The sequence below is a fragment of the Daucus carota genome, chromosome 4 (genome assembly GCF_001625215.2).
Source record: "Daucus carota subsp. sativus chromosome 4, DH1 v3.0, whole genome shotgun sequence".
NCBI lineage: Eukaryota > Viridiplantae > Streptophyta > Magnoliopsida > Apiales > Apiaceae > Daucus > Daucus carota.
Window position 1 is genome coordinate 1,552,089 of NC_030384.2, and position 15,863 is coordinate 1,567,951.

Here is a 15,863-nt window from a genome sequence, read left to right on the forward strand (position 1 = left end):
AGCTAGCAAATCAAAAGGCAAAATGCCTGAAACTGAGAACATCTTCACTAATCAGGATTATGACAACATTCCTGAAGATGTTGATGATGATGATGCATTTGATTCTGCTTATTTTGAAGCTGAGGAAGAAGGTCGTTTCGAGGAAGGCTTTCTTTTCAATGAAGATCAGTCTGTGGACCCTGAGCACATGGAAAAGGTCAAGATGTTTAAAGCTCAACATGAAGCTAGCAAAGCAAAGCTTCAGGAACTGCAGAAACTGGTGGATGAAAAGAGGACAACTGATGAGTTGGTCAAGCTGGAGAAACAAAAACTTTGGGATGCTAAGTGCAAGGAAAAGAGAGAGGATATCTCCAGGAAAGTTGGTGAAAGCTGGGATATTGGAAGACAAATCCTCTCTGGACCTCAAAGGGAACCTTTCAATGATGGTAAGTTCAAATCCTTCATTTATGACCTGAGAGAGGCTAACCCTAATGAAGATATGTTTATGCGTGCTCTTGCTCTCGAGTTAGAATATATAACTATTGGTGTCAAGAATCTTCTCAATGAATGGGAGATCATTATTTCTACTCAGAGAAACGGAACATTCAGGGTTTCAATTGATTTATTCAAGTTTCTATCTCTAACTGAAATCTGGGTGATTCGTAACAAGATCAGACGCAGCTCGAATCTGAATGAACTCCTACGTGACAGACTTATGGATTGTGCTATTCATAACAGTCCACAAGTTGTCAGAAAGCCTTACTGTGTCAAGTTCATTCACGAGAGAAAGTTTGGAACCTTCTACCTGGACCACCAACATCTTCTTAAGTATGATGTTAGTCAGTTGGTTCTTGTATCAACAATCCTACGTACCAAGGGCTTCGCTACTAAGGCCAAAGCTGATGCTGATACTGAGATTGTAAACTACTGCACAAGGAGAAATATTCAACAATACTTCAGGAAGATGAAGTATATCAATCAATCTCAGCCAGCAGATTTCATCGAAGACCCTGTGGATATAGAGGTTCAATATTATCTTTCATTGGCTCGTGAAAGAAAGAAGCGTGGAGAATCCACTGCAGCTGAAGAGCCTACTCAGAATGAGCCTTCTACTCCAATTATTCACTGTTCAGATGCTGAAGAAGGAGAAGTCACTCGTTCTGAGTGACTAGATTGATTAGGATATTTGTTAGATATGTTCAAGGAACATCCTTTTGTAATCTATTATGAATATGGTTTAATGTTCAATGCAAGCCATAAACTTTTGCTATTTACATTCCATTGTTTAAATCTTTGTCTTATCTGTTAGTTGAGTTATCCTCTAGGAAATTTGCATGTTATGTTAACAAACAAATAGGCGCAACCATGGTCAAGCGCAAGTCTTGACCTGGTCAATAGGCGCAAGGTTTGACTAATTTCCTCACTTGGAATTTATTCTAAGTCACTCTACATTGGACAGTGGAGAAATGGCGCAACCTTTGACCCGGCGCAAAGTTTGACTTCATCTATGTGCAATGGTGGCACAAGTTTAAACACTTGAATGTTTTCTATGTCATATACATACATACACAGTGGAGCAAGGTTTGACCCAGGCGCAACTATTGTCTCTCAAATGAGGCGCAAGTATATATATATATATATATATATATATATATATATATATATATATATATATATATATATATATATACTTGGCGCAACTTTGGTTATTGAGTTAGTTTTTGGGCAATTTCTATTTAACTAACGACAGTTAAATATGAATTCGTCCAGGACGAACTCAATTCGTCCAGGACGAACTCGTTAACCATGGTTAGATGTTGGAAGCCTATAAATAGAGCTTTGTAGTTTCATTTGAAACTAACTACATACTTTGGAAGTGCACACACTATACACATTCTTGATACACTAGTCTCTGTGGGAATGAACTTAATTCAAATTCTATATTGCTTGTGACCATGCACGGTTGTGTGATTTTGTGCGAACAAGTTTTTGGCGCCGCTGTCGGGGACTCGGTGTTATATTTTAGTTTATGTGCTTGTCATTAGTGGTCGTTAAAGTTCACTGACTTGGATTCTTTTCTCACTTTTATTTCGTTTGTGTGTGTTTCAGGTATTTGAGTGACGTGTATGCGAACACGTTCTCAGGCCCGTAAAGAAGCATTGGCAAAAGCGGAAACAATAGTGAGTACTACTGAAAGGCATATGTTCAGCCTATTTGTATTTAAAGAGGTAAAACTCAATTCAGATAAGAAAGCTCAGTAAATAGCAAGTCAACGGAATCCGTACGAAGAAAGTCAAATGATTTATGGGAATTATATGTCAGATAAATTCCAGGATGCTGCTGCACACCACTGAAAGAAGTTCATTAATATGTTCAAGCCTCAGTGCACAAATAATCTTTTGTAGCACGTCCAGGAGTTCAGAAGATATAAAGTTTCTATACTTTATTTTATCAGAAGATTCCATTTAATGAAGAAGTACTTACAAGACGAAGACTCGACGAACAAATCAAATTCTTAATGTTTATTTGACAAAGAATATTTGATTTAACTAGATATAGATGAACCAGACAGTGCATCTGTGTATCAGTTATTCAAATTGAATATTTGAAGTCAAGCAGAGTTGGTGGTTCGTTCGTTCGACTGATCAAGACGGAGTTATTAATGTTTAAAGAAGACGGGAAGCAATTCTACTGAAGAATGGGTGATTAAATATTTAATAGATTATTATTTCACTTCTCAAATAATTAAATTAATTATGTAATTTATTTGTTAAATTAATTCACTCTCGAATTAATTTAATTTATGAATTTATATGATTAAATTAATTAAGTGGATAATTTTCTATTTAAATATAATCTACAAATTACATTCAATCATCCACTCAAGCTCAGCAAGACAATCTGAGATTGTCTTACCGTTTTTCTGCTGAAAGGAATGAATGACTGCAAGACAATTAACATTGTCTTACCGAAGATTCAAGTAGCAGCAAGACAATCCCTTAGAGATTGTCCTACCGAAGTAATTGCCTTCAAGACAATTATGAATTGTCTGACCGATGGAAGGCTTCCAAGACAATTCTTAATTGTCTGACCGAATGGTACTCAGCAAGACAATTCTGGATTGTCTGCCCGATTATGCACAGCCAAGACAATCTTGATTGTCTGACCGAGGAAATGCCTGCAAGAAAATTCCTGAGTCTTTCAAGACAATCTTTGATTGTCTGACCGAAGGTGCACTGCCAAGACAATTGGATTGTCTGGCCGAAAGAACAATCCTGCCAAGGCAATATAATTGTCTGACCGAGCTCTGAATTGTCTTGCTAGCTCTAAAATTGTCTTTCTGCTGTGTCTTGTGCTTGCAAGGCAATCTAAAATTGTCTTGCCCTTTCCACTTTGTCTTTGCTACTTACAATTGTCTTGTCTTTCAATTGTCTTACAAGTACAAATGCTTTGCCTATAAATATGGCATTGCATCCTTCATTTTTAGTGTTCATCACTTTGTAAATCAAAGCATTTGTAAGGCTTTCAAGTTGTTCGTAACTTGCTTGATCGTTATATCCACAGTTTTCTGTGCTTTGATAACCCGGTTGTTTTAATCACTAAATCTAGAATATACCCTGTCGAATTTATTCTACGAACTTTAGTGGACATTAAAACTGAACCATTTTAATTATATAAAGACGTCAAACATTGTTATATTAATTAATTATAATCTGATTAACAAATCATATTCAATCAGATTCACTTCCGCGACGATTTGGTACTGATTGTATTCAACCCCCCCTTCTACAATCATATCTGGACCTAACAACTACGATGGGTGATCAACCACCAGTTGCGAATGATACTAAGGCTCTTAAGGCTTTCTCTGAGCCTAAAATCAATGACATTTAGTCGAGCAATTCAGGCCACCACTTTCGAGATCAAACCGAGCACTATTCAGATGGTACAGAACTCAGTGCAGTTTGGGGGTTCTCCGACTGAGGATCCTAATATGCATATTCGGGACTTCATTGAGATCTGTGACACTTTCAAGTTCAATGGTGTTACTGACGACGCCATCAAATTGAGGTTGTTCCCATTTTCTCTGAGGGATATAAAGCAAAGGGATGGTTGCATTCTCTTCTTGCAGAATCTATTACTACATGGGAGGAGCTGGCTCAGAAATTTCTTACTAAGTTCTTCCTTATGGCCAAAACATCTGCAATCAGGAATGCTATCACTCAATTCTCTCAGTTGTCTGGTGAAACTTTATGTGAAGCTTGGGAACACTACAAAGAGATGCTTCGAAAGTGCCCATATCATGGGATGCCTGATTGGATGGTTATTAATTACTTCTGTAATGGCTTGGGACCTCAATCGAGGCCAATGCTCGATGCAGCATCAGGTGGAGCTCCATGGGCTAAGAGCTATGATGAGGCTTATGAGTTGATCGAAATGATGGCTGCGAATGAATATCAGAATCCTACTCAGCATCTTCATCAGGGCAAAGTAGCAGGGATTCTGGATGTTGATGCTACTTCAGCCATAGCTGCTCAGCTTAAGGCTCTTACTATGAAGGTGGATTCTTTGGCAAATCTAGGAAATGAGCAGCCACCTTCAGTTTGCGAGCTATGTGCGGGTACTCATGCCACTAATCAGTGTGCCATATCTAGCGAGTCAGCTCAGTTTGTGAGCAATTTTCAGAGATCTCAGCAGCCAGCTCCGGCTACTTGTCACCCGAATAATCGGAATCATCCGAATTTCAGCTGGAGCAACAATCAGAACTTCTTGCCACAACCGCAACAACAGTTTCAACAGCAAGGAGCTAGACCTTTCAACCCTTCTAGTTTTCAACAACAAATTGCACCGATATATCAATTCCATCCATCCAGATTCCAGCAACAAAATCATGGGGTGGCTGGAAAGTCTTCCAACAAAAGATCTGAATGGGAAGAGTTGAAACTAATGATTAAAAGCCAAGCGGTGTCAATCAAAACTTTGGAGAACCAGATTGGGCAGATTGCTAACGCGTTGATTAACAGATCACAAGGAATTCTTCCTAGTGATACCGAGGCCAATCCGGGTAAGAAAGAGGTGAAGGAACAGGTACAGGCAGTCACTTTGAGGTCCAGAAAGGTTACGAAGGATAAAGATTCAGCAACATAGCATAACAAGGAAGATAGTGAAAAAACTGTTGTTGACACTGACAAGAATGAAATCAACGAGGAAGCAAGCAAGGAATCAGCCGAGAAGTCTAGTCCTTAAGCTGATCTTGGGGTCAAGAAAGTATATCCCACTCCCCCTTTCCTGAAGAGACTTCAGAAGCATAAGCTCGACAAACAGTTCGCTAAATTTCTAGAGGTTTTCAAGAAATTACAAATCAACATACCTTTTGCGGAGGCTCTAGAAAAAATGCCGAGTTATGCTAAATTCATGAAAGGTATTCTATCGCGGAAACTCAAGCTTGAGGAAGTGGAGACTGTAGCTTTGACCGAGGAGTGTAGTGCGGTGTTGCAGCAGAAATTGCCCACGAAGCTGAAGGATCCGGGAAGTTTCACAATCCCGTGTACTATTGGGCAATTGTCATTCGACAAGTGTTTATGTGACTTGGGAGCTAGCATCAATCTGATGCCATTGTCTGTTTTCATGCAACTTGGTCTTCCGGAGCTGAAACCTACTATAATGTCTTGGCAACTGGCTGGTCGTTCGATTACATATCCAAGGGGGATAGTTGAAGATGTGTTGGTAAAGGTGGATAAGCTAACCTTCCTTGCTCATTTTGTTATTCTCGACTTTGAGGAAGATAAGAAGATTCTCATCATCTTGGGAAGACCATTCCTCACGACAGGGCGGATGTTGATCGATGTTCAAAAGGGTGAACTCACAATGAGAGTTCAAGATCAAATGGTCACTTTCAACGTGTTCAATGCTATAAAACTTCCATCGTACGAGGAGGAATGCTTTAAAGTTGATGTGGTTGAAGCTGCAGCACATTCGAAAATTGACAACATGCTGAAAACTGAAATCTTGGAAAGGGTTCTATCAGGTGGCTCTGAATTCGGAGATGAGGAGGAAGAAGAACACCTGAAATTCTTAAATGCTTCTCCTTGGAGAAGAAGGATAAATCTTCCAATTGAATCTCTTGGGTTATCGGAGTTAAAAGATTCTCATGAACGGCTGAAACCATCCATTGTCGAAGCTCCTAAACCTGAGCTCAAGCAACTTCCCGAACACCTAAGGTATGCCTTTCTTAGAGAAGCTTCTACATTACCTATAAATATTGCATCTAACCTTTCAGGTATCGAGGAAGAAAAGCTTTTGAGAATTCTTAGGGAATTCAAATCAGCCATTGGATGGACTATCACAGATATCAAGGGAATCAGCCCTTCTTATTGTCAACACAAAATTCTGATCGAGGAGGGTAGTAAACCCACTGTTGAGCATTAAAGAAGACTCAATCCAATCATGAAAGAAGTAGTAAAGAAGGAGATTCTTAAGTGGCTTGATGCTGACATTATTTATCCAATCTCAGATAGTTCTTGGGTGAGCCCCGTTCAGTGTGTGCCTGAGAAAGGAGGCATGACCGTGGTAGCTAATGAGAAGAATGAGCTCATTCTGACTCGAATAGTCACAGGTTGGAGAATATGCATGGATTATTGGAAGCTCAATAAAGCCACCCGAAAAGATCAATTCCGTCGTCTTTGTTTTGGACTTTGTGGTGCACCAACAACTTTTCAGAGATATGCATGATGGCTATTTTCACCAAGATGATTGGTACCAATGTTGAGGTATTCATGGACGACTTTTCTGTTTTCAGTTCTTCTTATGATGAATGCTTGAGCAACTTGACGATGGTGCTAAAAAGATGTGTGGAAACCAATCTCGTTCTTAATTGGGAAAAATGCCACTTCATGGTTCAAGAGGGCATCATTCTTGGGCACAAGGTTTCGAGCAAGGGTCTTGAGGTAGATGAAGCGAAGGTGGAGACAATTGAAAATCTTCCTCCACCAATCTCGGCCAAGGGGATTCGGAGTTATCTTGGTCATGCGGGTTTCTATCGACGATTCATCAAGGATTTCTCTAAAATCACCAAGCCCTTGTGCAACTTGTTAGAGAAAGGTGTGTAGGAACAATCGGACCTTGGCCTGCATTTTATGATACTAAAAAGTTCGAACAGAATATTAATCTTAATCGCTACGGCGCAAGCGATTCAAATCCACATCTTCTACTGTATTCCCTGATTCTCCTTGGACGAAGTGTGGCCTTCGATCTCCCAAGGCGTGCCTCTCCTTAAAGCTCCGAAAACCCAGAACCCTAGCTGTCTCCTTGAGAAAAACGTCTGCCTCTCTCAAACTCTAGGATGAATTCGTTTTGGTGTGTATTTCAGCTTTAGGAGTACGAGAATATATATAGGCTATAGTAGGGATTATGGACCATTAGGTCAAGCCTTCTAATGACATTCCGGGCCAGGCCCAATGTCATTAAATATTAATTCAATCCACTAAAGAATTAATATTTGCACTACCTTTCCTAATTCTGTAAATTAATTATTTAATTCGGCTCCCATATTAATTGCTTATAAATTCCCCATGTTTAAGATATCGCATGTCCATTAATTAAATTAATTTCTGACAATTAATTTAATTAATATCTTTTATCCTTTATCATCCACTCAACCTTATAATTATGCAAGAACATATCTGCCTACAGGACTAAAGCATAATTATCTTTATGAGCTTTCAAGAGGACATCATCACTCGAATATATTTTTCGGACATGGTTTCCTTTTATAGTCAATATCCCACTCTGTATATAATGTCATTGCCCAATACATAAATTCGTAATTTAAAATAAATTACTTAACTTATGAGTCAAGGCATGTGCATTAAATACAAGTGTCAATCACTATATCCGGATTAAGAACCTAAGCGATAATAACATCATAGAATCTTAGTTCTTTATTGTCAGAGTAAAAGAAACAATTATTCTACTATTTTGATCACGTTAAATATACACAAAGTATATAAGTATTATTCAATAGTCAAGATAAACTATTTCCAAATAATACTTCAGTCGTTCCAATGGTTTGTATAACACCATTTAGACTGTGAACCTTTATTATATTATATAAGGAGTTTGACAATCTAACCTTCTGCTATCCCATTTGATACTAGATTGTCTACAATATATAATATACAGACAATGTGAAAACATGCATTCAAGTTTCTCAAATAATTGTTATATACTTCAAACGAATATTTCAGATGAACCCTAACAGGATGTGCCATTCAAATTTGATGAAGAGTGCTTAGCTGTGTTCGAAACTCTAAAGAAGAAATTAACTACAGCCCCTGTTATTACTGCACCTGATTGGAATGAGCCATTCGAGATGATGTGTGATGCTAGTGACTTCTGCTGAGCACCATTGAGAGTCTTACTAGCATAGTAAATCACATGAAAGATGTTATTCTTTCTCTGACCAAGCACGGCTCCCTGGGACCAAGGTGTTGGTTGTAGGAACAGTCGGACCTTGGTCCTGCGTTTTATGATATTAATTAATAATTCGAACAGAATATTAACCTTAATCGCTACGGCGCAAGCGATTCAAATCCACGTCTTCTACTGTATTCCCTGATTCTCATTGGACGAAGTGTGGCCTTCGATCTCCCAAGGTGCCTCTCCTTAAAGCTCCGAAAACCCAAAACCCTAGCTGTCTCCTTGAGAAAAACGTGCGCCTCTCTCAAACTCTAGGATGAATTCGTTTTGGTGTGTTTTTCAGCTTTAGGAGAACGAGAATATATATAGGCTACAGTAGGGATCATGGATCATTAGGTCAGGCCTTCCAATGACATTCCGGGCCAGGCCCAATGTCATTAAATATTAATTCAATCCACTAAAGAATTAATATTTGCACTACCTTTCCTAATTCCGTAAATTAATTATTTAATTCGGCTCCCATATTAATTGCTTATAAATTCCCCATGTTTAAGATTTCGCATGTCCATTAATTAAATTAATTTCTGACAATTAATTTAATTAATATCTTTTATCCTTGATCATCCACTCAACCTTATACTTATGCAAGAACAAATCTGCCTGCAGGACTAAAGCATAATTATCTTTATGAGCTTTCAAGAGGACATCATCACCCGAATATATTTTTCGGACACGGTTTCCTTCTATAGTCAATATCCCACTCTATATATAATGTCATTGCCCAATACATAAATTCGTAATTTAAAAAAAATTACTTAATTTATGAGTCAAGGTATGTGCATTAAATACAAGTGTCAATCACTATATCCGGATTAAGAACTTAAGCATTAATAACATCATATAATCTTAGTTCTTTATTGTCAGAATTAAAGAAACAATTATTCTACTATTTTGATCACGTTCAATATACACAAAGTATATAAGTATTATTCAATAGTCAAGATAAACTATTTCCAAATAATACTTCAGTCGTTCCAGTGGTTTGTCTAACACCACCTCGACTGGGAACCTTTATTATATTATATAAGGAGTCTGACAATCTAATCTTCTGCTATCCCATTTGATACTAGATTGTCTACAATATATAATATACAAACAATGTGAAAACATGCATTCAATATTCTCAAATAATTGTTACATACTTCAAACGAATATTTCAGTATAACCCTAACAATCTCCCACTTATACTTAAGATATTCTTTGAGTATATCAGTGTCTATTACAAGCAATCCACTACCAACTATAATAACTATGTGACCAAGTATCTGACTCCAATCGCTTCCACGTGCTCCTCAAAAGCCTTAGCTGGTAAGCTCTTCGTGAAAGGATCTGCCCTGTTATCCTTCGATGCTATGTCAGCCACAATGATATCTCCTCGCTTAACGAACTGTCGTATGAGGTGATACTTACGCTCTATGTGTTTCGCTGCCTTATGGGCCCGTGGTTCCTTGGTATTCGCCACTGCACCAGTGTTATCACAATAAATCGTGATTTGCTGTGGCAGATTAGGAACCACATCCAAATCCAGCAGGAAGGTTCGGAACCATATAGCCTCTTTGGCTGCCTCAGAGGCTGCCACATATTCGGCTTCCATGGTTGAGTCTGCGATGCATTTTTGCTTCACACTCCTCCATATTACGGCTCCACCTCCCAAAGTAAAAACACATCCCGAGGTGAACTTTCTCTTATCCTTATCTGTCTGGAAATCCGAATCGGTATATCCCAGAGGCAATAAATCAGAGGACTTGTAAACCAACATATACTCCTTAGTCCTTCGCAGGTACTTGAGTATTGCTTTTACAGCACTCCAATGTTCCTGTCCTGGGTTTGACTGGTATCTGCTAACCATGCCCACGGCAAAGCAGATATCAAGCCTCATACATAATATTGCATACATCAGGCTCCCACTGTGACGCCCCCGGCTCGGGATGACCTCAGCAACCCGGCCCGGGGATGCCAAACAAACTAACTAACTCAATATATGCTTACACAATCTTAACAACACTTAATAATATAAATCTCTTACAACGTCTTCAAGTTTGTAACAAAAGATTACATCATAAGCTCCTAACACAAACACAAACATAATACACTAGCATCTTCCTTTACTTGCTACATGCCTCTCGTTGCCACTAAAACCTTAGTTCATCACATTCTTATCCTTTCCAGAACATCCTTCTCCAAAATTCTTTCCTGAGAAAGTTAGTGACATAAAAGAGTGAGCTCATAAAGCTCAGTAAGCATATATTGTACGATTCAACTGAGGTTTATCCAAAAACTAAAACAATCTTTCGATAAAATAATCATCAAGAATTTATCAATATCATCAAAGGTTCATCACAGCAAAATAGTTCACATAAGATTAAAACCGAGTATTCAAACATGATTAGTTATCAATTCATCAAGTTGGGATCCCGACCAGCTAAACAATCGGTTTAGCTTTACTTCCAAAAAGGAAGGCATCATCATCAGTTCATCAAATATCAATGCAAGAATACTCGTTTTTCATCAGTAAAACATGATTTTCAAAATCAAATCATCATTTAAATATTAAACATTAACAGCGAATAAGTACAGTATATACTTACAGTGCACAATGTCCTAATTTAAGTCTCAAGTCCAAGAACTTCGTTCCCTAAAATATTCACACGTTTATTTTATTATTATCGAGTCATGCTTATAATAAATCTCCAATTACTACTAATCAAATCAAATAAATCAATAATCAATAATTAAATAATAACTAATAAAACTATGAAAATACTAAGTAAGGAGACTTACTAGATTTAGCCAGGAGCTTCCTATTTAGTAAGCTTAGACATGTATGTGTTTATATAAGGAAAGTCACTACTTTCCTTTTTCTCCCTCTCGATATGGTATGGTGAATATAGGTTTGAGAAAATAAAATAGGTTGTTAGGGTGGTGCTTGCCTTGGCGCCAAGCTGTGTTTGCCTTGCTTCTCTAATTTTCTTAGATTAGATACTAGGTCATTGGTTATATTCACAAGAATATAGCATATTGCTATCAATGTGGTACAAAAATAATGATTAAAAGAAAAGAACTTCAAAGAAGCTAGCAAGATGCCTAGGTGCACAAGGGATGCATGTCTTGTTGAAATCTCCAAATTTTATTAATTAATGCCTTGCCTCTTGCTATATATATCCATCCTTGCTCCTTTCTTTTGAAGATGTGGGTTGGGAGATTTCTATCCCATTTACAAATTACTATGTACCACATTGAAAAGATAAAGCAACTCCCCTCCATCCCATGTCTATATAAATCCCACTCACCTTACTCTTTACTTAAGAAAGTTTCTAGCTTTCTCTTGGCTCCGTTATAACCAATTAAATTCAGTTTAAAATTTTAATTAATATAGTTTCATACGAAGAGAAATAGATAAATTTCTCAAAATCATGTGGAAGATACATTGCTGAGACATAAGAGATGTAAGCATCTCTTTCTCTAAATTAATACTATGAACCCAAGTTAGTTGTTTAACTTGGACTATAATTAGTCCCACATCGAGGAGGTATAGAAGGTACATCATGTCCTCCTTTATATAATTCAAGGCTATAGAGCCAATCCTTGCAAATAACCCGGCTACAACTTGTAGTTTGGTTTGTGGATAATTATATTTTATCCCACATCGAGATAGTTTTAAATAGATCTCTTTCTCAACTCTATATAAAGCCAACAAGTCTCACTTCTTAAGTGATTAAAGGGAACTCACCCTTTCCATAATAGAAGTTGAGCATAGAACTCGCAAGTTCTGCATATGAACTCACAAAGTTCTATATAATTAAAATATTAAAATATAAGTAAAACATATTCCTTCACTTGGCTTTACTTAGCCTGATAAGAAAAATAAGTTCATAAATATGACATGGAAGGCTAAAATTCCACTTCTTATAAATATGGAAGTAAAGATGAAAATTAATCATCAAGTTACACATTGACAAGCTATAAAACTCAAGATTGGTATTGACAACTTGTCCCACATCGAGAAGATGTGAGTACAAGGCTCTTGCCTCCACCATATAGTGAGGTTGAGCACATGCACAATAATTAAAAATTGGGATTGGCTACTTGCCTAGGCCCATCTAACATCTAAACCAAAACTTTTGGGTCGAAAAGTCCAAAATTTTATTTTTGAGATTGGACGCAATTTTACGAGATGGAAGAAAATATAATAATATTCTTCAAAATACATATAATTTATGTATTTTCAAATAAAATTAAGTAGGGATATTACATCCTTCCCCCCTTAAAAGAATTTCGTCCTCGAAATTTAAAATTTAATTATACCTGATTTATCGAATAAGTGGGGATATTTCGCCTTCATCATTTCCTCGGGTTTCCAAGTTTCTTCTTCTATATTATGATTTCTCCAAATCACTTTCACTAGTGGTATGACCTTTGTTCTTAACTTCTGCTCGCGGCGATCTACTATTTCTACTGGGAGTTCTTCGTACTGCATATTTTCCTGAATTTCTATCGGTTCATAATCTATAATATGTGATGGATCCGAGATATACTTTCGCAGATATGACACATGAAACACATTGTGAATATGTCCTAAACTTGGTGGTAGTGCTAACTCGTATGCCACTTCTCCAATTCTTCTAAGAACCTCGAATGGTCCGATATAACGAGGACTTAACTTTCCTTTCTTCCCGAACCTCATAACACCTTTCCATGGAGAAATTTTAAGAAATACAAAATCTCCCTCCTTAAACATCACATCTCGGCGATCTTTATCTGCATAACTCTTTTGTCTACTCTGGGCTGTTAAGATCCTTTGTTGTATCAATTTCACTTTTTCTGTAGTAACACGAATTAACTCAGGCCCCAACAATCTTCTTTCTCCAACTTCATCCCAACATAGCGGTGTTCTACATCGACGTCCATAAAGAGCTTCATATGGAGCCATTCCAATTGTCGCTTGATAACTATTATTATACGCAAATTCTATTAAAGGCAAATGTTCTTCCCAACTTCCTTTAAAATCCAACACACAAGCTCTTAACATGTCTTCTAAGATTTGAATTGTACGTTCCGATTGCCCATCAGTTTGAGGGTGAAATGTCGTGCTCATGCTTAGTTTTGTACCCATCTCTTCTTGAAAACTATTCCAAAATCTTGAAGTAAATCTGGGATCTCTGTCAGACACAATTGAAACAGGTACTCCATGCAGTCTAACTATTTCTCGTATATACAACTTTGCTAACTTCTCTAAAGGTGATGATTCTGATATAGCCAGAAAGTGGGCACTCTTTGTTAGTCTATCCACGATAACCCAGATGACATCATTTCCTCTTTGTGTCCTTGGCAATCCTAATACAAAATCCATAGTGATGTGTTCCCATTTCCATTCAGGGACAGGTAGCGATTGTAATAATCCTCCTGGCCTTTGATGCTCCGCTTTCACTTGTTGACAAACTAAACATCTTGCCACCCATTCTGCAATTTCTCTCTTCATCTTAGGCCACCAAAAATGTTGTTTTAAATCCTTATACATCTTCGTAGATCCAGGATGTACCGAAAAAGATGATGAATGTGCATCGGACAATATTTCTTTCTTAATCTCTATATCAGATGGTACACATATTCGATTGCGGAACCTCACGATGTCGTCGTTTCCTTTCCTAAAATCCTTTTTACCTAGTTCTGAATTAGAATTATTCAAAATTTCCTTTAGGCGTTCATCTTGTCTTTGACTTGCCTTTATCTTTTCTAATAACATCGGTTTGACCTTAATTTGACATAATAAGCTCTCATCCTTCTTTTGCATACCAAATTCCATTCCAAGTCTTTCTTCTTGAACATCTAGTGATTCTACTATGACACTCGCACAATTCCCGCCTTCCTTCCTACTTAACGCATCAGCTACAACATTCGCCTTACCAGGGTGATATAAAATTTCACAATCATAATCCTTTAACAACTCCAGCCATCTTCTCTGCCTCATATTTAAATCTTTTTGTGAAAAGAGGTACTTTAAACTTTGATGATCTGTAAAAATTTTACACTTTCCTCCATACAAGTAATGCCTCCAGATTTTAAGCGCGAAAACTACTGCAGCCAATTCTAAATCATGGGTGGGGTAATTCTTCTCATGATTTCTTAATTTTCGAGATGCATAAGCAATTACCTTATCACGTTGCATTAACACACATCCTAATCCTTTCCTTGACGCATCACTATAAATAACAAAATCTTCAGTTCCATCTGGTAATCCAAGTACTGGAGCAGACGTTAGTCTTTTCTTTAATTCAATAAAGCTTCTCTCACATTCCTCCGACCAAACAAACTTAACGTCTTTCCTTGTGAGATTTGTTAATGGTCCAGCTATCTTAGAGAAATTTTGAACAAACTTCCTATAATACCCGGCCAAACCTAAGAAACTTCGAATCTCTGTCACTGTCCTTGGCCTTTCCCAATTCATGATCACCTCAATCTTTGAAGGATCAACCGAAATCCCTTCTTCTGAAACTACATGTCCAAGAAAACTTACTCTCCTTAACCAAAACTCACATTTTGAAAACTTAGCATACAACTGCTCCTTCCTCAAAGTTTCTAAAACTATCCTTAAATGTTCTTCATGTTCCTTCTCAGTTCTTGAGTAAATAAGAATATCGTCGATAAACACAATTACAAACTTATCTAAATAATTCCTAAATACTCGATTCATCAAATCCATAAATACCGCAGGTGCATTTGTCACCCCAAACGGCATTACTACAAACTCATAATGACCATATCTAGTCCTAAATGCCGTCAATGGAATGCTTTCTTTCTTTACTCTCAATTGATGATAACCCGAGCGCAAATCTATCTTCGAAAAGTAAGTGGCTCCTTGTAATTGATCGAAAAGATCGTCTATTCGTGGAAGTGGGTATTTATTCTTTACCGTTAACTTATTTAGTTCTCTATAATCAATACATAATCGTAGAGAACCATCCTTCTTCTTTACAAATAACACTGGTGCTCCCCAAGAAGAAACACTTGGTCTAATATACTTTTTATCCAACAACTCTTGTAGTTGTATCTTGAGTTCCGCTAACTCGGTTGGTGCCATCCTATACGGTGCTTTCGATACTGGTTGTGCCTCCGGAACCAATTCAATACCAAACTCAACCTCTCTTTCGGGTGGCAATCCTGGCAAATCCTCGGGGAAAACATCTAGAAACTCTCTAACCACATGGGTATTCTCAAGTTTATTTTTAACTTCCTCCTCACCAATCACATAAGCTAAAAATCCTTCACATCCTTTTCTTAACATCTTATAAGCCTTCAGAACTGATATCATGACACTAGATTTTTCTGACCTGTCTCCTTTAAAATAAACTTTCTTTTTATCTGGCCTCCTTAAACATATTCGCTTTTTACTACAATCCAAATTGGCT

General features: G+C 37.4%; 1 protein-coding gene and 1 non-coding gene across 2 annotated transcripts; one reads left to right on the forward strand and one right to left on the reverse strand.

Annotated features, from left to right (window-relative positions):
• Positions 1–4,182: 4,182 nt before the first annotated feature.
• On the reverse strand, positions 4,183–4,289 carry LOC135152472 (small nucleolar RNA R71). The gene has a single exon (XR_010291650.1). It is a non-coding gene; the product is annotated as a small nucleolar RNA R71 (small nucleolar RNA).
• Positions 4,290–5,373: 1,084 nt separating this feature from the next.
• On the forward strand, positions 5,374–6,408 carry LOC135152057 (uncharacterized). The gene has a single exon (XM_064091527.1). It carries the CDS (start codon positions 5,374–5,376, stop codon positions 6,406–6,408), a length of 1,035 nt encoding a protein of 344 aa, XP_063947597.1.
• The last annotated feature ends 9,455 nt before the right edge of the window (positions 6,409–15,863 follow it).